The sequence below is a fragment of the Camponotus floridanus genome, unplaced genomic scaffold (assembly GCF_003227725.1).
Source record: "Camponotus floridanus strain SB8 unplaced genomic scaffold, Cflo_v7.5 scaffold65, whole genome shotgun sequence".
Classification (NCBI taxonomy): domain Eukaryota; kingdom Metazoa; phylum Arthropoda; class Insecta; order Hymenoptera; family Formicidae; genus Camponotus; species Camponotus floridanus.
Genome location: NW_020229825.1, coordinates 302,966 through 330,155, shown reverse-complemented (window position 1 = coordinate 330,155; position 27,190 = coordinate 302,966). Strand labels below are relative to the sequence as shown.

Genomic DNA, 27,190 nt, shown 5'->3' with positions numbered 1-27,190 from the left:
GATTTAAAACAAACCTGATTAAAAGATTAGAAAAAAGTGTGTAAATTATATCTTTTGGAAGTAGAGCGAAACGGACTGCGTCGACGCATGTATATTTCACTTTGATCCTCGCAGATAGTGAATTTTGTTTCAAAATATATGTATGGATGCAATGGCTTCCAACCCTCTACGGAGGGCTTCACTTCTGAAAGATATAATCTAACCCGAGCCTATTTCTGATTTACAACTAAAACTTAATTTGTGTTATGTTATATAATTAGTATCGTACTTTCGCGTATTGTACAAGAAATTTTTTTCGAAGTAGAATATAAAAGAAGGCAGAATTCCACCTACGCGTTTCACTTATCACACGTAAATGTGTGAATCAGTGTGATGAGAGCGTTCATAAGATGCATAATTACCCATTAAAATTATCAAATGTAATGTCTCTTTTTTGTGAATTTACTATGTTTATGTTATCTGCGAATTTAGTACTTATGCTTATATTTATATTATCTGCGAATTTATTACTTATGTTTATGTTTATGTTGTCTATAAATTTACTGTTTATGTTTATGTTTATAAATAAATCATGTAACCATTTTGAACAGAAGACATTTTAATAAGTACACTTATCTTTCGCAACCACTATGAAAAATGGCCATCCACAGTGCTACATTATTTTTATCTTTGCTCCGGCCATACACAGCGCTTCTGTATTCATGCTCCGTACTGAAAGGGTTAATAAATAACGAATAATAAATAACGGCTAAAATTGTTTGAGGATTATTCGGAGTAATAATCTTGACAATATATTATATGATCAAAGTCATTGGTGAGGTCTATCATTGTATAGTTCCACATGAGTTTATAATTTTCTATGCGAAGCAAGGTATGTAACATACTTCAGACACAGGTTGGGTTGAGTTATTAAGTATCTTCCGAAATGAAGCTCCACCATAGGAGGAGGACGAAATTCACTGTGTTCATGCATGTATTTTGCAAGACAATCCTAACTTATGCATATGCAAGAAAATCCTAAACTATGTATACAGGGTATTTGGAAATTCAACCGACAAATTTTCAGAGATTGTCGGGGGCACTATAAGAATCATTTTTTGCAAATGAACCTGGGATCAAAAACGTGTCATTACATCGCTACGACATACGGAGTGTTCGAAAGAATCGGGACCTCGAAATATCACAAAAAATTGTTTCAAACAAAAGTTGTAAGGTGTAAAAAGATCTATTTACTGACGCCATGTGTTGACCTTGGATGGCGTCACCAAGGTCACGACAAGACCACTTTGAATTTTTGAAATGGAACCCTCCACTTTTTATTGCATATTCTTGTAGCCCTTCTCGAGACCTTTTCAAAGCTAATTTTATCAACTTTAAGTAAGCCGTTTCGAAGTTATTGAGCTTTTCATGGTAAGATGGTTTTTATTTGTTCGAATGTCTGTAATAAAAAATGGCTCAAAATATCATACGCATTGGTCAATTATAAAAGTAAATCCATCATCATTTATCACTTCTACTTTCATTCGCGGATAATAATACGAGAGCTACAGTCGTCGACTTATTAGGAAAAACTTTATAATTTCAATAATTCGTCTCTTTCGAACACTTCGTATGCCGTAGCGATGTAATGACACGTTTCCGACCCCAGGTTTATTTGCAAAAAATGATTCTTATGCTCCCGACAATCTCTGAAAATTTGTCGGTTGAATTTCCGAACACCCTGTATAGTGTCCAAAAATTACGTGTGATTTATGAAACTTTTTGGTTTTTTTTGATTTTGGTTCTTTTTGATTTTTTTTAAACAACAAGCTAAAATCTTCTAAAGGTTACTCAAAAGCGCGACCTCAATGTATATGTCAAGATATCAGAAGTTGCTACCCTAAAGTAAATAATTACTTTGCTATTTTGAATGCGATTTTTGCAACTTTCTATCATAATAGAATTAACATTTGGTAATGATTTAGCACATCAAAAACTGTAAGAAAAAATATATAAAAAAGGTTCCATTGTCATGACCAAAAATCCGATTATTTTACTCATCGTCCTTTAAAGAGAAAGAAATAATTTAATGTAATATAAATTATTACATTACTTTTTATATTACATTAAGTAATCAACCAATATAATTACTCCACTAGACTATAAAAATTATTTTAAATAAATATTGATATTAAAACGATTTTGTGAATTTTATTTCTCTTTAGAGTATCAAATAATTCAAAGCATGCATAAAGATAGCACACTTGGGATTGCATTCTGTAATATAAAAGAAAAGTGTAAGAGAAAAGTGACTTGTGAAGTATAAGTTGATATCAACATTCGTCTTATTTTACAATACTGACTAAATACGAACAAATATAAATACGTTTTATGAAAGCGTTCAGGTTTTTGAATCTAATTTATCGGTTCGGTATATCAAGATTTCTGATAGATTTGTTATACTTACAGAATCAGTCAGTTTCAAAACTGACATGACTGTTTTGAAAAATGTACGAATGCGATCTAGATGTATAAAATATAATAGTCATGTCCAATCTTACTGAAATGCTATATCATGCCTATATCAATAATATAATTACGAAAATATGGATAAGTGTAATAGCCTTTTATTTTGAATCAATTTCTAGATGTGTACTGTATATGTACACACATATGTATTGTCAGGTATTTAAAGCGTTAATATTTTTCTTATATTACAGATGTCAAGAATGTCCCGTGATAAAACCTACGTTTCTGTGTGGAAACGATAATCGTACATATAGTTCACCATGTCGTCTCGAATATCATAATTGCATTCACCATACGTCCGTCCACATTGCCTGCAAAGGTTTTTGTCCATGTAAAGGTAAGAAATATTTTTATCTTAAATTAAGTTTAAATTGAAGCATTGGTTTAATTTCGGATAAAGAAAAATTCTAGTAAATATTAAGCATAATTTCGATAATATATGCATGAGAATGCCAAAATTATTATTCTTCTACTATAAATATTTTTTATACAGGGTATCCCAAAAGTCCCGGAACAGTCGAATATTTCATAAACTATGCACTTAGAAAGAAATGTTTAAGACAAAAGTTGTATGTTTTGAAGGGGGACTTAAGATGGTGCCATTGAGACAAGCTACAAGAATATGTAAAAGTATATAAGGTATCCCGTTTAAAAAGTTGAAGGTGACCTTCACGTGACCTTTAAGTAACTGTTCAAGGTCAAACTAATGGCACCATCTTATGTCCCCCTTCAAGCCTATAACTTTTGTCTGAAATATGTTTTTCTAAAGTGCATAGTTTATGAAATATTCGACCGTTCCGAAACTTTTGGACATCCTGCATAATAAAAAATGTTGTAGTATAAACTTTTTAAAAATAAAATCAGAAATATTAATTGCTGATTAATTTTTTAATGTAATATATTATAATGTAAAAAATTTTTAATAGATTTAATATCCTCTTATACAATTAACAAAATTTGCACTTATTATTTTTTCACATACTATACACCTTCACATACTATACACCTTCTATTTTAAAAATAATCGGAATGGCTTTAAAGAAAACAAAAATAGTTAGGAAATCTTGACTTCAGCAAAAATACAACGATTTGGACGTCCAAGTGTATCAAATGACTTTTTTATTTAATAATTAAAGATTTGACTGAAGTAATCTAAAAATTAAAAAGAAAATAGCATAAGAGCCAACGCGCGGTAGTTGGAGCGCAGAGAAGCAACAACACTTCTTTTTTTTTCAATATTAATTTATTAAAAACACATTATAATAACAAAAAGCGAACGTTTCGAATCATTTTTTGATCCTTCTTCGCGATGTTAACAATATATATTACAGATAGTGACGCGTTACATTAAACGAATTTGTTCTCAACGCGTAGGTGACGCTAAATTACATCCTGCGGAGGTCTAGTAAGCGCTCTGCTTCCAACAGTCAATTAAATATATTATAGTTATGCTATGCGACGTCACAGCAGACCTAACAAATCGAGTGAAAACAATAAAATAAATACCGAAAGATATTACACGTGAATGAGCTTTTTTTGCCTAAATTAATAGTTAGAAGCATGGCTCACCAGACTCTGCGTTTTTTACAATTAATAATATAGTATGCCGCTATGCGCCTCAGGTCGATTCGAGATTCGATGACGAGCTGTAAATCACATCCAACGAAATATCCGTCACAACGGTTCGGTTATAACTAATCACAGATTGGAATTCGATCATTTTAATTGGGAAGAATCTGAGTTTGACAGGGAGTCCTCGTTGAGCAAAAGGCTTGTCTCTGAAATGCTGTTTACCAAGCGCCAAAAAAATAGTTTGAACTTGTAAATTGATACAGAGGACTTGCATCATACATTTGCGACGATAATTGATAATTGATTATCGAAAATATGAGGGCGTTCGTTGATGCGTCGGTATGTTTGTTACCGTTCAATCAACTGCGCATGTCCTTTGTTGAGTCCATGTTTATGCCACTGTGATGCCAGAATGATTACGTTGGCAACAGCAAATTATTTCGCATAGAGTATAGCTCGGCGTTCCTCAATACCACTCGACCCCCGACTGTTCCACAGAAACGTCGAGCTATTTTCGATTCTCAATATTTAGGGCGAATTATTGTCTTGAGTATTCCAAGTTCTATTTTCATGAATCTCATTGAAGATTTTTTCGGAATTTTCACGAAATAACGTACTTTTTTGACATTTTCTTTGGTCATTGTTTCAATTTATCAGCCTGAACGTTTATCATCATCCACATCCTCTTTGCCTTCTCTGAAGGTCGATGCCATTCAGAAACTTGTGTTTGTGATAAAGAATTACCTCTATAAGCGATTTTAAGCATTTAGAATGTTTCCGTAGCACTTTTACCGTTTTTAACATACACTGAAAAAAAGGCTTGGTTATAATAATCCAAACTTGATAAATGTTACCGTTGTGGTGAAATAATTTCAACTAAACGTATAGGTGATTAAGACGAAATAATTTGATTAATGTTAACAAATAATTTTAGCAAAACTTAATACAGTTTGATTATTAACAAAGTTTGATGATTATTATCAAATAATGTTAAGTATTACCAAACGATTTGATAAGTATAAACAGATTGTTTATTAATAATTATTGAATTATTTGATAATTATTACTAATACATATGATAATTATAACAAAATGATATAATAAATATAAATACATAAATATAAATACATATGATAATTATAACAAAATGATATAATAAATATAAATGAATTTCTTATTAATAATTATTGAATTACTTAGTAAATATTACCTAATAGTACGATAAGTATAACAAATCAATTTGTAAATATAAATAAATTATTTAATAATAATTACCAAATTATAAAATTATATGATAATTATAAAGAGATGATTTAGTAAATATTAGCAAATTACTTAGTGATAGTTATTACACTATATATATATTACATATATAAATTCTTAAAATATTGAAATATTTTCTTGTAATTTTTTGTATGAAAGATTTTATTATAGGATATTAAATAATTAAATAAATTAGTTTTAACAAAATGTGAAATAACTATGTAATATATAATATGTAATATTATTTGAATATAAAATATTCAATGAGATTTACAATTATAAACACATTTAGTTAAAATTAATTTTTTTTATTATTTACTAGGTGCGCAACTAAGTTTCCGGGTTTCACACATGGTCACACAACGACAGATGTAGTCGACATTACATGTCTGAAGTTGTTTATTTTTATAGCTCTGACATCTGTCAACAATTACCAGTCATAATACCAACACGTGTCGCAACGCAAAAATATTTTTTCTAACAATGGAGATGTCGAGTTTTGTGCCAAATAAACAGCATTTGCGGGAAGCTCTGCTTTTCTGCTTCAACTTGAAAAAAAAATGCAGCTGAAGCACGTCGTTTGCTTGAAGAGGCTTACGGCGAACATGCACCATCGAAAACAACCTGTGAAGATTGATTTAAACGCTTCAAAAGTGGTGATTTTGACACTAAGGACAAGGAGCGCTCCGGAAGACCAAAAACAATCGAGGACGCCGATCGGCAAGCGTTATTGGCTGAAGATGATACGCAAACACAAGATCAACTCACGGAGGCATTAAACATGACTCGTCAAGGTGTTTCCAAACGTTTGCATGCCATGGGAAAAATTCAAAAGGAAGGAAAATGGGTGCCGCATGAATTGACTGAGAGGCAGATGGAAAATCGAAAAGCCACTTCAGAAATTTTGCTTTTGCGGTATGAAAGAAAGAGTTTCCTGCATCGAATTGTTACTAGCGATGAGAAGTGGGTGTATTTCGAGAATCCCAAACGCAAAAAATAGTGGCTTTCACTTGGCGAAGCATCAACATCGACGGCGCGGCCAAATCGCTTCGGAAAGAAGACAATGCTCTGCGTTTTGGTTGCAAGCTGTTGAAACTAGACGAAACTGTTAACGGGGAACGCTACCGACAACAACTAATCAATTTGAGTCATGCGTTGCTCGAAAAACAGCCAGACTGGGACACAAGACACGAACGAGTGATATTGCGGCACGACAACGCTTCGTGCCATCGCACTTCCATCGTCCAGGACACCATCAAAACGTTGAAATGGGATCTGCTACCACACCCGCTATATTCACCAGACCTGGCCCCTTCTGATTATCACTTGTTCCGGTCAATGGCGCATGGCTTGGCTGGGCTACACTTGACCAGTTTCGAAGAAGTGCGGAATTGGATAGATGAATGGTTTCGGTCCAAAGACGCGTCGTTCTATCGTCGCGGTATTCATATTATATTGCCAGAGAGATGGCAAAAATGTGTAGCTAGCGAGGGACGATACTTCGAATAAACCGCTTTTTGTTTCTTTCTTGAAATTTTGCATTTTTCATTGATCAAAAAAACCCGGAAACTTAGTTGCGCACCTAGTAATATCCTATAATAAAATATTTTACACCAAATATTACAAGAAAAAATTTTATAAGAATTTATATATGTTTTGTACTCAAAGATTGACTTATGAATATAAATAAAATATTTATTTATTTATTTGAGAAAAGATTTTGAAATGTTTATTAACACAATCTAATACAAAATACATTGTTTATATCTACATCTTATATCTATAAATAAATCTAGATACGACAAAATACGTATAAGTTCTTACATTAATTTTTTTATAATTTTCTATGAAAAAATTTCAATAATGTAGCAATAATATCAAATATTTTGATTAACTAAATAACTTTTAATGTATTATAATTTGATTATAAAAAATATTTATTATCTCCTAAATAACACTTAATATATCCTTAATTATAAATCATGCAAAATAGTCCTTAAATATTAAATATTGAAATAAAATATCTGCCATCATCCGAAATATGATAATTGCATGTTCTTACATTCAATGACTTTAAAATCTTTATTACATTAATTCTGTCTGATTATTTCCGCAAGGTAAAGAAATCTCATATGCTTTGAAATGCATATCTAAACCTAAAGTAACACATTTTCTGTAGTAAACAAAAATATTTCTATTTTTATCCAACATAATATGAATCATTATTTCGAATAATAAATTGTTTTCATCAGAATTTGCAATTATTACAAAATTACGTTTAAATAAAATGCTATTAAATTTTACCCACGACACTTCAGTCAAGCGCCTATTACTTATTTGGAAAATGTTAGTCAATTCATTTGACGGTATTCCTATGTTTCTTCCTATTTTTAATAAGTCATCGATATCTGTGTTGATTAATAATCTATAAGAAAATTGAAGGTATAATTTTATCACAAGTGATGAAATAATATTTCTTTCCGTTAGCGCACGGTGCGATAGCGCACAACCCAATAGCATACGAAAAATTGAACACAATTCCCGATAGCCCACATCCCTTTAGCACACATCCCGATAGCACACAAAGTAAATCGTGCACAATCCCGCAAAGTGGAATCTCGCTTCGCGTGGAAAGTTACACCCTTGGTGCGCTATCGGGATTATGTTTCTCATTGGTGTCCTATCGGGAAAAATATAATTATATAATGTGTGCTATCGGGATAATGATTTCAACATTTCGTGCGCTATCAGGATAGTGCTTGCAACATTTCGGCACTATGTGTTATTTTCTTGTGTGTTATTGGGATAATGTGCGTATTACTTTATGTGCTATCGGGATGTGTGTGAAAGAGATGTGGGCTATTGGGAATTGTATTCAATTTTTCGTGTGTTATCGGGTTATGTTCTATCGCACTGTGCGCTAACGGATCCCGCTCTAAGTTTTCAATAACTTATGAAATCCCTCATATCGAATGGAAGACAAATATTTTAATGGTCCCATTTTTCGAATAATTCCAGGATAATGAATTAAAAAATGAAATTTAGGTTTTAATTGTTCCTTGAATAATCGCATAAACATCTCATAATGTGAAAAAATCAAATATCTCAAATAATTTATTTGATCATCAGATATAATATTTTTTGTGGTTATTTTAATAATTTCACACAATAGGAGATAGAATTCCTAAACTTCATCATAATTAGGCACAAGATCTCCGATGAGAAAAGAGAGATAGCATACCAACGCTGACATTTCGGCTGTGCTTATTATTAAATAACCTTTATTGATATGATTATTTCTAATCAAAGGAATTTTACTTCCTCAGTCAAAGTCTGACTGATGATTAAAATATTTGATTCAGTAATTTAAATGCTCTAATGTTACATAATTTTCATTTACAAAATGTTGTATGATCTTCGCGAAATCATATTGACAAACTCCTTCAAAGAGATCATGCATTATATCGCACGTATAATTTGTCGTACAATCGAATGCGGGATTTTATTAAATATGCAATCTTCTTTTACACCACATGAAAAATTTATAAGATCTTGAGCATAATTTTCAAATGTGCGCAATAAATTTTCATTTTCAAATTTTGCACGGCGTGTTATAAATTTTGGAGCTCTACAAATATGTACGACAAAAATGTTCGCTAACAAAGCTCTCAATAAACCCAAAAGACTATTGAGACCCAAATTATCTCCTAGTAAAGCTATTACAACAAAATATGCTCTAGTTTTACAATTCTTTTTATCACATATAACAATTCCTGTGTTACTTAAAAATTTTATTTCTTCAATGACTTTATTGAAACATTTGGTATTTCTAAAGTGCGTTCTATCAAACGAATAAATAAATTGTATTAAGAAAATGTTTTCTAATGAGGAAGTATGAGGAAGTAAAGTTGCTATAGATCCATATAATGCACCTACTTTATGTATTCTTGCTGCTGTTCCAAAAGGATTTCCAGTTTCTAAGTCATCGTAATATAAGAACAACTATTCGAACACCATAATTTTCTCATATTGATTTCCAAATGGTCCCATCACAAAAATTAACGTACACTTTAATATAACGAAGAGCTATCAGTGTTAATGATGTTTAATATTTCCTTGTAAAAATTAGATATTTCTAGTAAAGATTTTAATATTTCACCCATTGAAACAATTTGACCTTCGCATTTCTTAATTGTTAGAGTTATTTTCTGTCAATCTTTTCTACCATCATATAAATCACCGATAAAGAAAGATTCCGGTCGAATAAAAAATTTCAATTTCTTGAGATACTCAAATTTTTCGTATTCTGTTTCAACATCATCTAATATTGAAATATTGAAACAATTTTTTAAAGTATTTTGAAATTTATCAGGTAATTCCTCATTCAATTTATCGTGAAAGTGTTCTGAAATATTCTGAATAACTTCCTTCAATTCCTCAACAATTTCTTAGACAATCTAGGAACATTAGGTTTGTTACATAATCTAGCGATATATTTTATAATATAATTCAGGAATGGATTCCTCATGCTTAGAGAAGAAAAAAAAGTTAATCAACAGTCTGAAAATAATTAGTTTTTGAATTATTAAGATTTTTGTAATACAAAATTTTATCTCATTTCTCGTCTTAGAAGTCTTTTTACAGGATCAACAATGTTTTTCAAGTTCGACGGCCTGAAAAATATTGCTGCCTGTAAAATGACTTCTAAGACAAGAAATGAGACAAAATTTTGTATTACAAAAATCTTAATAACTCAAAAATTAATCATTTCCGGTCTTATGTTGATTAACTTTTTGTTTCTTCTGTAAGCATGAGGAATCCATTTCTGAATTTCATTCCTGAAATTTTGCCCACCACTTTTGAAACACCCTGTATATATATATATATATATATATATATATATATATATATATATATACGAGGTGTGGCTATTAAATAACGAGACTGAATTAAAAAAAGAGGTTTATAATTAAAATTATGGTACAATGGTTTTTTCCCCTTCAATATATTCCCCTTGCCTACTAATACATCGCTCCATACGTTTCTTCCATTGTTGGAAACAATGCTGGAAGTCTTCTTTTGTTAACCCTTTCAGCACCTCTGCCGCTTTCTCTTTTACCGCTTCTACCGACTCGAAATGCGTTCCTTTTAACGCAGATTTTACCTTGGGGAACAGGTAAAAGTCACATGGTGCCTAGTCAGGCGAATAAGGCGGGTGGTTCAGCACGGGGATCTGTTTTTCGGCCAAAAATCGTATCACGGATAACGCGCTGTGTGCGGGTGCGTTATTTTGGTGCAAAATCCACGAGTTGTTTTTCCAAAGTTTTGGTCTTTTTTTGCGAACACGTTCCCTCAACTTTGTCAAAACTTCAAGGTAGTATGTTTGATTCACTGTCTGGCTCTCAGGCACCCATTCCATCATCACAATTCCATTAATATAAAAAAAAACGATCAACATTGACTTGAATTTTGATTTTGACATGCGAGCTTTTTTGATTCGGGGGGAGTCTTCCAATGCATAGATTGTCTTTTAGTTTCAGAGTCATATTGAAAAATCCAAGTCTCGTCACATGTGATAACTCTTTCCAGAAGATCTGGCTCATCGTCGAGGTGTTCAATTATGTCTGAGCAAATTTGCAACCTTGTGAGTTTTTGGTCTTCGCTGAGGTTTTTCGGTACCAGCTTCGCACAAACTTTCGACATGTTTAATTTTTCGATCAAAATTTTTCGGACGGTTTCTTTATCGCAATGCATAATCTCTGCTATCATTCTAATGCTCAGACGATCTGTTCGCACAATTTGCTGGATTTGCGCGATTTTTTCATCGGTTGAAGCGGTGACAGGACGGCTTGGACGCTGGTCATCACTCACACTCTGTCGATCCTCAGAAAATCGTTTGTGCTACTCGAAAACTCGCGCACGTGATAAACAATCATTACCATAAACTTCTTTTAACATTTGGAAGCACTCCGTCGCGGTTTTTTTCAGTTTAACGAGAAATTTGATGTTCACGCGTTGTTCGGTTTGTACGTCTAACATTTTATCCGGCAAACTAGCAAAAACAGGTTTTACTTCAAGCGAGCTATCTCGAAAACTAATCCACATACACGGACGTGCTTCCACATACTTCTAATATACCCTTCTAGGTTAGTTTAGACGTATTCAACCCCCACCCTAACCCAAAGCTGCCAGCTCTCCGCCGCAAGCAACATGCAACACCTTGTGGAGGGGATAACGGGGATGTGAGCGTAACGTACGTGTGAGCTCGGAGCTTTCCCCGCCATTTCCTAGTTCGCGAAACAAATCGACAGCTTACTAATTCGACAACATAAGTAACCGAAAATACTGAATAATTCTGCGAAGACGGATCATGTATGCGATAGGCGAACGATATTCTCAAACTTCTATAGCCGACGGCAGACAGAGAATTTTCTCCGCCGATATCTCGCCTCTTTCTTCCGCCCAAATCGCTCAATTTTACTTTCAATACTCTGGCGATTATCTCGCACCACACACGATAATTCGGCAGACACTACATGCCATTTGTTACGCGCTATTCGACGACGTAATAAGCGCGACAAAGACGACCATATTCTGTTATCCTTTATTACGCTCTTTTCGGCGGCGTAATAAGCGCGACAATGACGCAAATACTTTCACGCTCACTCTACAATGAAATATCAAGAACGCTCAGACGCACTCTTAACAATTAAAGACGACATACACGCAATCAGACATCCAAAAATCGCCCTGAGATACATCACGGGTGATTCTACGCGGCGACAACAGCGGTACGACAACCCGGGCGGTATTCGCTTTCACGATCCTTCGCGCACGCGGTCGATATTCGCCGGTCGATAGCTTCGCGTAAAGAACACCCGAAACCCGGAGAGAGACGAACGTTGTCTTATCAATTTAACGCCTACGTTACGATGGTCCTTCCTCGGTCGCTTGCCTCCGGTCGCCCGACAAATTCACGAAATATCACCGTCTCGGCAAACGGCTCGAGCGGTCGCGAAACACGAAAAAGATGGCGGCAGAACGGCCGGCACGCGGACGAAATCGCGTACGTGGCTTACACAAAAGATGGTCAACCTCACCGATAACGCTTTCTCCCGTGGGGATGGTCCTCGGCCTCGTCCTCTGCTCGGTTTTTCGTCAGCGGCGACAAACACAGCAAACCTTGCACAAACGCCAAAGAGTTAAGAATTCGACTTAATTTCGCGAGTGTCCGCACCAGAATGATCCTGGGATCTCGCGGTCCTGGGTCTTCTTCTTCTTCTTCTTCTTTAGTTGGTGGCACTGGGCTCAAATAGCTCCGCCCATGCTGCCAGATAGCATCGCTGGTTTTAAAATTCCAAAAAGTATGCTGCCAATTCACTAGATCTCGAAAAAAGGCAGCCAACGGCCAGTCACAGGGGTCACGGATGCAGGTCAGTCCTGCGAAGGAAGGCAAGAATGGGGTTGATGACCCGGATAGAAGGGTTCTTCAACAGGACAAACACGTCGTAGGGAGGAGGCGACTTCAGTGTTTCACGTAGAGACTGCAACATAGGGGCGCGGTGGCACTCATACAATGGGCAGGACCACAGGATGTGGTTAATGTGCTGGCGAGACGATCCACAATGACACCGGGGGTGAGGGACGAGACCACATCTATGGAGGCTGTAATTCAAGTTATAATGGTTAGACCTGATTCTGCTAATAGTGGCAATTTCTGCTCTATCGAGATCAAACCCATCAAACCAGGGCCTTCTCGCAAACGTCGGATAAAGATTAAAATATTGCGTACCCTTGATTTCCGATCGAGCTGACAAGTATTTTTTGGTTTCTGAAAAATATTTCTCTTTGGCAATGGCATAAAAGTCGGTGTGGGGAGGGAGATAATCTGTCGCTTCGCCCTCTCTCGCAGCCTCTCCCGCGAGGAAGTCCGCCGTTTCGTTCCCTAAAATTCCTACGTGAGAAGGAACCCAGACCATGATGACATCGAGATTCTGCAAGAAAGCAGACCTCAGCTTGTTTTTCAGAACGAAAATTAGATAGGAGAGGTCTCTATCCTGGGAGTTGTTTGATAGAGTCTCTACGACACTGCGGGCATCAGTAAATATCGCGGATTTTTTGATGGCTCTTTCCAAGATGCAATCCATAGCGTAGATTATAGCAATGCATTCAGCGGAAAAGATTGAAAAGAAGCTATTGAGCTTATATTTTCGCTGTATCTGAATATCAGGAGAATAATAAGCTGCGCCTAAGTGCGGGAGCGCTTCAGATTTGGATGCATCTGTGAAGAATGAGCATCTATTCACGATAATATCCTGAAAATGCGAATGAAAGACAAGCTGCGGAATTGAAGCAGATCTGATGTCATCCACGACCGAGGATGGTGTGAAGTCGACTTCCGGGACGAAAGTCGAGGTTTCATAGGAGAACAAGTACAACGGTATCCTCGTGAAAGTTGCAATTCTGTGTTTGTAGTCCTTTACGGCTCGGGAGGCGCGATACAACGGGAACCTGCCCAGGAGGTCAGTGCGGAAACCAGATCCAAAGTGGTCCGCATGCAGATCCTCCAATTTACCAATCAGGGGACTTGGCCTGCTGGCCAGGGATTTGATTAAAAGTTTTTGAGCTAAATAGTTGGACCTGAATCGGGCCGGACCAACACCCGACTCAGCGTACACGATATTGCAGGGAGTGGAATTCCTCAGACCAATACAGTGCCTCAGGGCTCTGCGGGACACCCTCTCGAGCCTCTCCGCCAAAGCCCCGTTGTGATGCGGAAAGAGGAAGGCGGCGTAGTCCATAGTCCCTCTGATTAGAGCCTTATAAATGCCAAGCAAGGTTCGTTGGTCGGATCCCCACCAGACTCCCCTTAGGAATTTAATAATGTTAGAAAGTTTATTGCATCTATTGATAATTAGTTTGGCATTGAGAGCCCCGGTGAGGCGCGCATCAAGCAGCACTCCCAGAAATCTGGCGGATGAGACCGGACAGATCTCGAAGTCTCCAAGATGGATCGAGCTATTCGCCGGAACACTTCTTTTATTGGTGAATATCATTAGGGAGGATTTGGAAGGAGACACGTTTAGCCCCCTTTCCCGTAAAAAATCTGAGAGCGCCTCCGCAGACCGCTGAAGAGTCAGTAAGGAAGACGCAATGTCTTCCGAACGGACAAACAAGGCTATGTCGTCGGCGAACTGGACTATATTGCAGTGTCGAGTCAGGGCCGATCCACATTTGGCCAGATAAATATTGAAAAAAATCGGGCTCAAGATGGACCCCTGCGGAACCCCCTTGTACGAATAGAGTCGCTCCGTCAAACTTCCGTCGATCACGAACTGCAGCTCTCTGAAACAAATCAGCTGAAACACAAACCAGCAAAATTTAGGCGGAAGGCCCAAGTCAATTAGGTGAGACACCAAAATAGCAGGGACTATATTGTCAAACGCCTCCTGGACATCGAGGAATAGAGCACATGTCGCGTGTTTGGAAATGAATCCTCGATGGATTTCTGTGCATAATATGCCAAGGTTGTCGAGGCATGAGGCTCTCTTACGAAATCCGAACTGAAAAGGAGGGAGAATAAGTGACGATTCAGCCCACCATGCCAAGCGATACGATAGAATAATTCTTTCGAAAAGTTTGAGTAGACAAGAAGTTAATGAAATTGGTCGGAGTTTGCCGGGTGATGATTTAGGGATAAGAAAAACAAGGGAATGACGCCAGGTACTCGGAAAGGAGCCTGAATCAAATACGGAATTAAAGATATCGAGTAGGGATTGGAGGTATTCTATTGGTAATAAGGAGATCATTTTGTTATCTATTTTGTCAAAGCCCGGAGAAGAACCGATTTTTAGGTTGCGTATTACTGAAGTTATTTCTTGGATTGAGAACGGGTCATCAAAAATTTTGCAGGAATAATTGTGTGAAAAGTCGTTGAGAGAAGAGTAAATTCGGTCAAAGACAAAAGGAGGGCAGAGGGAGCTGATAGTATTGCAAACCGGTGGTGAATGGAAGGCATTGGATGAGTACAAGGTCCTGAATTCAAAGTGTCGAGACCTGAATCGCTTGACGAATTTCCAGAGATGAGAAATCGGCGTCCTGGGGCCGAGCTTGCCACAAAACTCCCTCCATCCCTTTCTCTTTTCGGCTTTCAAAGTTTTCTTAGTGATCGCCTCCTGCTTTTTGAAGGAGAGGTAGTTTTAGAAGGATGGATGCGCCTTAAAAAGAGAGAGAAGAGAGCGCCTAGAATCGACGGCCTGTTGGCAAGCCTCATTCCACCACGGAGACGGAGGTGAAAATCTTTTCTTTTTCGCTTTTGTTTTAGCGAAAGATTTACTGGGCGGATTTGACCTTTCAGAAGGGGACGGCCACTGACGAAGGAGGTGATCGGTAAAAACTGTGTACTTATTGGCAGGGTCCAGTGACGAGTCGCCGAGAGCCACCCTAAGTGAGTCAAAAGAAGAGTGTAAGTTTTCGACAAATCGCTCGTCCAATGCTTTGGAGTGTTTAACTCTGTGTGAGAAGAAAGATTTTCTGTCCGGAGGACGATTAAACAGAGTGGCAGTCGGAAAATGGTCACTGAAATAAGTGTCGCCAAGCACGGTCCAATCGCATAGGCCTATGATCGAAGGTGAGATGAAGGTTAGATCAATGGCCGATGATCTCTGGCCCGGGCGCGTCATAAATGTTGACGAACCGTCGTTGAGGCAAGTAAAAGAAGCCTCCATGGCCGAGGTGAAAAGAAGCTCGCCCTCAGTATCCGCCGGTCCCCCACTCCATTCACCATGATGTGCGTTGAAGTCGCCCAACAAAATGACATGCGAGAAGGAGCAACAGAAGGAAAACAAGGCATCATACTCCTCGGCAGAAAGAGAGCTAGAGGGGTATCTATAGACCGAGATTATGATCAAGTCAAAGTTAGAATAGTGAACGGAGATGGTTTGAGAAATAAATCTACCTTCGAGAATGAAGGAGTCATTGATATAAGAGTAAGATAAGGTTGGACGAATCGCCAGAGCCAATCCACCTCCCTGTCTGGTGTCTGAGTCCCTGCGAAAGACATTAAAATTAAATAAATTAAAACGAGAATCTGATGTCAACCAAGTTTCAGAGAGCACTACAATGTCATATTCCCTGAATAGCGATAGGGAAGCGTCAAGTTTACTTAAGATTGAGTGGCAGTTCCACTGAAGGATAGCTAGGGGTTCCGAGGCTAGATGGTCCGTTGATAGCGGGCTAGTCATCTCGAGGAAGTTCCCCCCCAGCCAAGTCGGCTCGTGGAGTCAACAGAAATCTGCCAACAAAATCGAGTACCACATCCCAGAGGCCGCAAACCTTCAATACAGGTTCCAGTTTGTTTATTAGCGTGTTGATCAACTGTTTAATACATTCGAGCTGTGCAGAGTCAAGCCCCAGAAAACTGCCCAACAGCAGGAATAAAGGCGGTACAGCGGAGGGCGCCCCCAGAGCCACCCCGTCCCCGGAAGCGGAGGGGACCCTACCATTCGGGAAGAACAGAGGGAGAGAGACGCGAAAGGCAGGAGGACCATCCCCCGAGGGAGGAGCCCTCCCGGTCGGCGGGCGAGCGGGCGGCGCCGAAAAATCACTGGCTCCACTACTCGGTCTAAAGCTAAAATTAAACGAGCTCACGGTGTCTACCTTACTTGTTTTGTTACTGTTTTCGGGGCGCCCCCCGCCCCGCACCCCCGACCCCCGCCCGAACCCCCCAGAAGATCCCCCAGGATCGAGGGGACCGAGATCGGGACCGACCGGCCCGCCAAGGCGAGCAGAGTCCGGGGAGAGCGGGCGAGAGTCTGCAAAATCCGCAGGCGGCCCGCCGAAACCCGCCCGCGAGGAGGACAGTACGTCGGAGAATAACCAGGGCGGCCCGGGGGCGCGGAAAGCGAACCGCCCCGGGGAGGAGATCCCGGAAGCCGGGGGAAGTCCCCCCCGGGCCGGCGGGGCCGGGCCCCCCCCCCCCGAAGCCCCCGCCCGCCCCCGAACACGGGCCGCCGCCTCCGTAAAAGGGATGTTTTCATGCGCCGAAAGCTCTCTGATTCTCCTCTGAACCAAGTATTCCGGGCAAGACAGATTAGATGCTTTGTGCGGTCCTCCGCAGTTAATACAAACCGGGGCGCACCCCCTCCCGGGGCAAACCCCCTCGCCCCCATGTCTCGCGCCGCCGCAATCAATGCATCGAGCACGACCCTTGCATTGTGCACCGACATGGCCAAAACGAAAGCACTTGTAACAGAGAAAAGTCTTTGAAATAAACGGAGCGACCGGATACCTAATCATATAGAGGCTGATAGAATTTGGCAAAGTCTGACCTTTGAAGGTGATTGAAATAGAGCGAGACGGTGCAAATAAGTTGTTATTGTCAGCGTTTATTTGAGCCTGAGACGAAGGAGCAGAGGCAGGGGGGGCCTCATGCGTTTGCTGAGTCTCTGGACCGAAGTGACGTCAACATCCGATTCCAAACCGTCAAGAATTTCACTCTCCGAAAGGTCGTGAGAGACACCCCGAATAATGCCTCTGCGAGTTGTTCTATACATCGGAATGTATACAGAGTAGTCTTTGTCCTTCAAAACTTGACTCGACACAAGAGAATTGGCCGCATGCGATGTTTTGCAGCGAATGTTTATTTTAGAAAAACCCGTTCTCTTTAATTCAAGGATGTCACTTTTATTTTGAGAAAAAAGAAGTCGACCAATTGCTAAAGGATCGATGGCAGAAGGCCTTGAGTTATTGTTGTTGTCACTAGTGATATTGTTATTATTAGTGCTATTATTAAAGTCATTGTTGTTATTATTATTATTATTGAGGCTATTCTTCTGGATGATGACGTCAAAAGGGCCCAGAGACCTTGAATCGTAACAATTAATATCATGCGGGGAGGAATTCTGAGAACCCTCCAAGGCAGCGTCCCTACTTGAAGAGAGAGAGGAAGCGTGGTCGGTCCTACCTTGATCGAAGAGACTATCTCCCTCACCCAGCACCTGGCGTTTACTCACTGATGAAGTGGGTTTACACTCCTTTTTTCTTTTGTTCTTATGTTTCACGAGTTCTTTATCCGACGCACCAGAAGGCTGGTCTTTTTTATTTTCCGTTGCAAGCTTAGCTGCCGGAGCAGAGCATTCCCTCGGCTCCGAGATTCGCTGCGAAATAGACGTAGAAGGATTAGAATTTAAAATAGGATTAGATACATGGTCGAGAGCCGGATCCAAGGATGGGGAAAGGGGGGGGGGAAGGTAAGGGCAATGGCATTCAGCCTATCCTCGTCGGAGAGGGTGGCTACGTTGGAATTAGATAATATGTTATTATCCTTGTCAAAATCAAAAACAGAAACATTAGAAGCGTTAGTCACAATATTAGGTAGGTTTTGGATAGGCATGGATAACGGAGTACTGACCGTGTCCCTTGAGAGATCCGCCACGTGGCCGGTCGACCAATCGACCAAAATGGCCAAGCGCCGAGGCGCCAGGCCTCACACACAAGAAAGGCGAATACTCGGAGTTGTGGTCCAAGTCGAGCGCCGAGATAAACAACGGGGAGCAAGCCCCGCTGGAGCAGGCAGTTTCGTCGGCTGGAGGCAGCCCAAGCACCGGAGGCACCAACTACGTCGCTACAATATCAACCGGAGCTATGTCACGCACGTCTTCACTCAACGATGCTCCAAGCGGAAGTCTGCGGCCCTGGGTCGATAGCGGCGTCAATGACCGCTTAGTGGGGTGCGCAGCCCCGCGGCCAATCAGGATATGGCACGCGAGAGGTCCTAGCGCCTCGCGAGATCCGCGGCGCTTTTAGCGCTTCGCGCGCAATTAATTCAATTTGAATTATATAATTGCTGTTGCGGGCCCCGGTACAATGGCCCGTTGGAGGCTCCGCTGTCGATTGTCCTCCTCGGAGGGTAGCGTTGCTCGGACTTCCGTCCTCCTCCCGGGGACGCGGGTGAATTCCCCTGGTATTGTCCTTTCAAGCGCTATTATCTCCTCCGTTCGCTGTCGTTAAGCGTCTTGCTGCAATCTTCCTCGATGCGCTTCCGGTCCTCCGGATCTTCTCCGGCGAGGTGCCCGTTGTCGTTTTTGACAAACAAACAAAAGTCGAGACAATTAATAAAAAATCTTAATACACTATCGATAGCGCTCGTCTCTCCGGGGATTTTTAGATAACGCTCTCTCGAGGTTGATTCTGGCGCGACCGCTCGGCCTGCGCCCCGTAAAATCTCGGGGCGGATGGACGCTTTAAAGGATGGCAACGTCACAATATATATATAAGTATTTTCTTCCGCTAATCCGTATGCCACAATTATATCCGTATATTCTTGCAGAGTACACTTCATTTTCACTGTTAATTTACTACGCAAACACAAGATTTTTATTAAAACGTCTTAGCTCTTGCACGCTGTTACCAGACTGCGTACGCCAGCAGCACGCAGCACTACAGTTGAGCGGACATGAGAGTGTAATACATCATTGTGCGCAGGTGTCGAACTTACACGTACGTTTACACTCACATGTCCGCTAACAACAGTGAAATTAACAGTGAAAATGAAGTATACTCTGCAGGAATATACGGATATGATTGTGGCATACGGACTAGCGGGAGAAAATACTTATCGTGCGGCAGCAATTTACATGGAATCATTTCTCGGGCGTGCACGAAAACCAAGTGGCCGTACAATTTTACGTGTTGTGCAATAATTATGTGAAACTGTCGTGCATAATATCGGGATAACCGGTCCAGCAGTGCTCCTTCGTGTACGAGATGAAGAAAGGATTCTTGAAGCATTTTATCATCGTATCATTATCAATGTGTGCAATACATTTTATCGAAGGATTTTCAACCACGGATCAATTTTTGTAAAGGTACTGTTATTAATTTTTTACATTTACGATATATTCAGCGTATAGTAATGGCATTTTGAATAATTTTCAAATTGAGAGTGGAATAGGCCTATGGGGGAAATCACTATAAAAAAAGCGCACCATGCTATCTACCGCAAGATAGTGGAAATGATAGCGCATCATTTTCTCGCCACTAAAAGGACGAGTCATTTTTCGGCACGGTATTGCGATATATCGCAAACCACCATCATATTTTGGAGAGCGACCCGTCCATCGCTTCGCCGCGCTCGTAGTATCGGATTACAGTGGGACGACTCTCGTCGCCGTGCGCTTCTATTCTCGCAGATTGGCCGATATTCTTTATTTAATTTTTCGTTCATTATTGCGACAGTCCCAAAACAGTACAGGTAATTTCTTCTTAATTTGAGCTAATCTACTTCCTTATTTCGTTAAGGTCGAAAATTGATGGACATCCTGTATATAGAAGAATAAGTTTAAATTTTTGTTACTTACGTATCCAATAGATCAAATACGTATCAAATAATCTTCTCGCTGTTCTCTGCACGTTGATATTTACTGCATGTTAATATACACTGTAACATAAAACCAAAAGTTTTATTTATATCTGCTTACATAAAATATTAAAAAATTCACATAAATTTTTAGAAAATTATTGTTGTGTATGTTCATGTTGTTCATTTCAATATCATTGTGTATGTTCATGTTGTTCATTTCAATCATTGTGTTTATTTCAATATTATACTGTTTAATGCTTTCATAAGAGGTCCATATTCTGAATCTTCTTTTATTAATAAAAATACCTCTAAAAGTGGCTTATGAGCTTTCTGATTGGCTATAAGCCACTTTTAAAGGCTATAAATCACTTTTATCGATAAAAGAAGATTTGGAATATGGGCCTAAATCTTTAACTTAACCTCAAAATATATAATGAAGTTAAATTGAAGATTTAATTGTGAAAGCATTAATAAAATATATAATATTAAAATAAACACAACAATAATTTTAGAAATATTTATGTAAATAATATTTATTATATGAAAAAAGATTACCTAGAGTAAGAATGATTGTTCGTTGTATAAAGATTCACGCGTTCGTACCCTTGCCATAAAAGACCGGAAATCGTATCATTGCACATCGAATTGCTATCCGGGCTGCGTTCAGAAATCCTACTCGTAAGATAGAGTGATATTTAACCTATCAATTGGGATCGAGAAATGTTTGCTTCTTTTGTCGTGATTGACCGATTTGATGTTACTTTATCATGCGGGTAGAATTTCTGTACGCGCCTCAGATGTCTATTAATGGTTATCATTATATCTGTGTAATTTGAAAAATTGAAAATATTGATTATATAAGAAATATATAATATTCAAATTTTGTCTATTTTATTATCAACTGCGAAACACTTTAGCTACATTTGTTTTAGGGCACTTATAAGCTATTTTCACTTATTGCTGATATAAATAAAAAAATGTCCCAAAATCATCCAAAATGTCTCCAGAATGTCTTGAGGAATTTTATAAGATGTATTTAGGACATCCTCGGATACACCTTAAGATATCTTGGAAGAAATCCAGAAAAGATAGGGATGTATGTAGAGAGAATGTCGGGCGTGTCTTTACGCCCATTTAATCAACGAGCGACAGAATCCATCCATGGCAACGGCATTGACGCATATCCTGTGGAGAGAGCATTCACATATTTTTCAGCCCAACGAATAATTGCTAGAAAACAATATTCACGGACTAGAAATATATGTGAGGCACAAGTGGCTGGATCGGGAATCGAACCCGAGTCTTTCGCTTTCCGGGCAACTGCTCTAGACCACTATCTAGATCTCATACCTAATGCTGCTTTTTAACACAGTGATATGCGACTCCAGAGTGATGTTAGTATCTCACTTGATGGATGCAATGCCGATTCCCATGGAGGGGTGCCGATCCCTGAAAGATCGCTCACTGACCAAATAAATGCCGGTGGAGGTATTCGCGTGCATGCTGGTTTCTGACTGGCTTTCCTTATGAACACTGACGAGTACAACGCCATAGAGTGACCATATCTCCCAAGATCCCTCTAATATATACTAAAATCCCCACTATACCAAATAGCAGTGGCGAATGGACCCTAAAATAAGGCCGAGGCAAGCCTTCAAAAAAAGATAGGGATGCACTATGTATAGGATGATTCTAGGATTTTTTATGCTATTTGAATTTAGTAAATATATAGTAGACATTAAGAGAAGATTTATACCTTGTAAAAGTTCTTCTTAAAATTACTTCAAATATTTTATTATAATTAATGAAATGCCACAAATATACACATAAAATATTTAACATTAACGTAAATATTTTAAAAATATCCTAGGATATATTCAGAATGATCCTGAAATTATCCTATGACATCCTGGACATATTCAGGATGATCTTGAAATTATCCCATGACATCCTGGACATATTCAGGATAATCCTGAGAATATCTTGTGTTATCTGGGTCCCTTATACTTTGCAATCTTTTTTCATAATTGTTTGCCATAAGTGGTGTTAAATATAATATTATCTGGAAATTATCTAGATGAGTTACTATATAATTTCATCTTTATCTAGATATATTTAAAACGAATTTATCTTTATCTTATATAACATGAACTTTATATATTTTTATTTCATCTTTATCTAGTTAATTTTTAAATCATCTAAGTACAACACTGACTATTATACAGTATAAAACAATTAGTGTGGATTGTTCTCCTTAATATCAACATTTGTAATTATATGTACATAATAATTTCATTAAAACTTTTTATCTTACATAATTATTTTTTTAATTCTTTCATCCTTTTATTACAGAGCACGGATTCTTATCATGAAGTAATCAACATATGACACACGATACATGATTCTTATTATGAAGTGATCGATACATACGAGGTCTGTAAATAAAGTAATGAGACTTTTTCGAGATGAACTTTTATTTATAATTTAACTATAATTTAACTCTGTCTCCTTTAAAATAGTTCCCTTGGGAAGCCACGCAGCGTCTAAGACGTTGTTTCCAGTCTTCATAGCAGTGCTGGAACTCAGAAACCCGAATGGCCTTCAGCTGGTCGGTTACAGCCGCTTTTACGTTTTCGATCGTATCAAAGCGAATCCTTTGAATTTTCAATCTTGGGAAGAGAAAGAAATCATAGGGTTAGGTTAGGTTCTCAGATCAGGTGAATACGGGGGCTAGGAGACAACAGGAATGTTTTCCGTGCCTCCAAACTCCATAATCGAAAGCGCTGTGTGACACGGCGTATTGTTGTGATGCAGCATCTAGGTGTCTTTGATGTCTGATCACATGCGCGCAATTTCTCCAGAACTTCACGGTACAATTCTCGCTTATTATAGTGACGCAGCAAAAAATCACTTTGCAAAAAAGCTCTCACAATCTACCTATTGACACGAACGACTCGCCACTCATACTGAAGCTACATACGATGTTGAAGTGCGCCCACTGTGGCGTGGAGACGCGCAATGTTACCAATTCGTGCGGTCTGGTACCAGTCTCATTATTTTATTTACAGATCTTGTATCAACTTCTTTCTCCATTTTATCTTTCACAAATCACTGGAAAATTAAGTTTTTAATACCTTTTTCTAAATCTAATTTAATAACAAAAAATTTGATGATAAGGGACTATTTTTCATTTTTACGTATGATATAAATGGATTAAGGAATTGACATAAACCAATAATCATAAATCAATATCAAACTAACAGATGGCGTCACTAATTTCGTTAAAATAAAGCCATTCCGATTATTTTGGGGATAAAGTGTATTTTTTGTTACAACATCAAAAATTAATTAAAATATAAAACTATTGCTTTGTTATAGTAAATACAACAAAAAGATGGCGTGCCAAGTGTCATATAGCAACAAAAGATACCCAGAATGTACATCTAATGAGTCACGTGGATCACGCACTCATTGTGTGATTGATCTTTTTTAATTAATATCTAAAAATTTTACATGGTTTGCAAAATAGTATAAGACTTTCTAGTTTAGCTTAACAACATCTACTTGTGTATTTTCTGTGAGACATTTTACATCAAACACTATACATATTGCAATTAACACATATATATTTTTTTCTTAAAAACAACTATGTTTTTTTTTACATCAATGATTCCTCGGTAATTATGCAATTTTTTACATCAATTGATTCCTCGGTAATTATGCATGTCCTGGACGACTTCTGCTGAAACGCTGACGGATAATATGGATAACGCAGCCGGGATCAGGATTCGGTTTTCGTTTAGGCAAGCCAATCGCTCTCGGTGTTGCAGTCAGAAAATAAAATTACTTTATTCAAGAGTGTGTAGATAGATGTGAAAAAGAATACAAGAGTATATGTGTGTTGTATAAATGTAAAAACGTAATTGTATAAATGTAGAAGCGTGAATGTGTGTATATAATATTAACGCGCGGAGGTGTCTCGCTCCGAATAAAAATACGTTGTGAATGTACGGCCTGAATGTGTTTGGTGTACGGTCTGAATGTATACGATAGTGGTATAATATAACTGTGTGTTGTACTGTGTGATCGCACGGCGCGTGGATACAATATTGAACGCGACGTATTAACTCGGTGCGGATATATGATGCGCGATGCAGATATATTATCCTAGGATGCGCGCTCGGAGAAGCGATACAATTATCAATTCGTGATTGCAATCGTCGCGGGAATCGGAATCTGTTAAAAGGCCCCGCGTGGTATAGAAAAACCCTGTCAGCTGTTCCACTGCTATATTATTGTGCACAGTCGTTGACCGCGACGCGTGTCGGAGTTTTTGCGTCGAGTTCTTATGCACGGTCTTATCGCGGTCTTTTGTGCTTCGATTCGCGCTCTTTTTCGCGTTCGTATCTTTTAAAATTAATTGCCGCTTGAATAGATAATGCGGGAAACGCTGTGCCGAAAGTTTATAAAAGAATGCAATTCATGAAAGAAGAAAAACTTTCAGTTAATAATTTAGTGTGGATTTCTATCTTGTGCAACGTGATAACTACGTTAAATTTGAGAACGTACGATCCATCGGAAAATTTATTTCTCTTCAAGCAATTACTGCAATACATCAAAAGTCATCGAACAAAGTAATAATAACTATTTTTTGACGTTAAGTGAAAACAGATCTCGGGAAGTCAGAGGAACAGTGTGTCAAAGAAAAGTCTTTTGTAAAAAGAGAAGGATTTTTAGTGAGTAGGGAGTACCGAGTTGGTAATTCGACTTGGTACTCGAGTCCCACATAACTCACTGGATCGGTGGGTATGCATAAAATGCATTTTCCCCTCTCTCGTAAAAAAAAAATTAGAAGTGAGTGAGCGAATAAAAGAGAGAAAGAGAGAGAAAGAGGGAGAGGGAGAGGGAGAGAGAGAGAGAGAGAGAGAATGTATGTGTTCGCATGTGTGTCTGTATGTGTAGCGACCAGCTGATCACAGCAGGCGCCCCGCGTAAGCATCCACGTCTGACGGTGAATCGCGTCACCCTTGCCTGCCTCTTGTACCCGATCTGTCATGTTAACTACTTCCTTTAATAATTCAAAAACTAAGCTTCGGACGAAATTTTGCAAAAGGAAAAATCGTCTTAGAATTGATTCAAGAATGTGTCATTTCACGGACACTGGGGTTATTTTGAATCACTCTGTGTATATACAGGGTGATCCCGAAAAACCTTTCGTCTGTAAAATGACGTATTCCTGACACCATTCTAAGATAATTTTTTCTTTACCAAAATTTGATTTGAAGCGTAGTTTTTGAGTTATAAGCAAAAATAGTTAGTAAATCACGCATCGGGTATAGAAGACAGGCAGGAGCGGCGCGAGCGCAGCGCGGGCGCAGCTGATCGCCCGACGGGTGATTACCACTGCATGAGTCACTAACTATTTTATCTTATAACATAAAATTATGCTTTAAATAAAATTTTGGTAAAGAAGAAAATGTCTTATAATTAGGAATACGTGTTCCTTAATAAATAACGTTAATTATTAAAAGTTATTTCGGATCGCCCGTCGAACGCTGTAATCAGCTGATTGCTATACGCATGTGTGTATGGAAGAGAGTGTGCATAAGAGAGAGAGAGAGAAGGGGAGAGAGAGAGAAAGAGGGAGGTTAAGAAGGACTGACATTCATACACACGCACACACGTACGCATACACTTTTTTCTCTCTCTCTCTCTCTTTTTCTCTCTTTTATAACACTCATACACTCTGTCATTCAGTCACTCATTCTCTCACTCACTCACTCACTCACCTGCTTACTCACTTGCTCACTCACCTTGTAGCAGCGTAGCGAATCTTCATGCTACGTATTGTTGTTAACTGCTGCACGGTTATGATTGTTAGAGATGCGCGACACATCGAAACTTTCTCGCTTCGAAACACTCTTAGACTCGATTTATACAGATTAACGTTTAGCGAGTTTATTCACTCACTCGATTCATCGTTTTATCGATACCAAAAATTACTTTAAAAGAATACATAGTTTTGAAAATGTAATAACGTATAACATATCTTCTTAAAATAATAATTATTTATTATGATTAGAAATAGTTATTATTTATAATAAATAATTAATTTTTTTAAGTATGTCATTATACGTTTCCTGTTTTTTATCGCATTCACAATGCGAAGATTTTAACCGATTGTTCGTCTTATCTCGCGTCAATCATGCACCACGCGCAAGTCGTTTATTGTTAGATGTCGCGTGTCGCGTTTCTGGCAACATAATCTTTGTAGTCGCACAATCTCCGCGGTCCGTCGCTTCGCGTCGAGTCATGTGCTCTTTGCATTCGCGTTTCTTTTAAAGTAATTTTTGGTAATAATCGATAAAACGATGTAAATCGAGTGAGTGAATAAACAGTAAACTCGTTATCGTGTAATCTGTGTCAATCGAATAAGAGTGTTTCGAAGCGAGAAAGTTTCGATATGTCGCGCATCTTTAACAATCA

The 27,190-nt window shown here is 38.5% G+C and overlaps 1 protein-coding gene across 1 annotated transcript in view; it reads left to right on the top strand.

The window, feature by feature from the left end:
• Nucleotides 1–27,190, top strand: part of LOC109610481 (proteoglycan Cow) — a 181,265-nt gene that overhangs the window by 35,779 nt on the left and 118,296 nt on the right. The window contains exon 5 of the mRNA XM_025413353.1: nucleotides 2,700–2,845. Within this exon, the coding sequence (XP_025269138.1) occupies nucleotides 2,700–2,845 (146 nt within the window). The remainder of the gene's footprint in view (nucleotides 1–2,699; nucleotides 2,846–27,190) is intronic.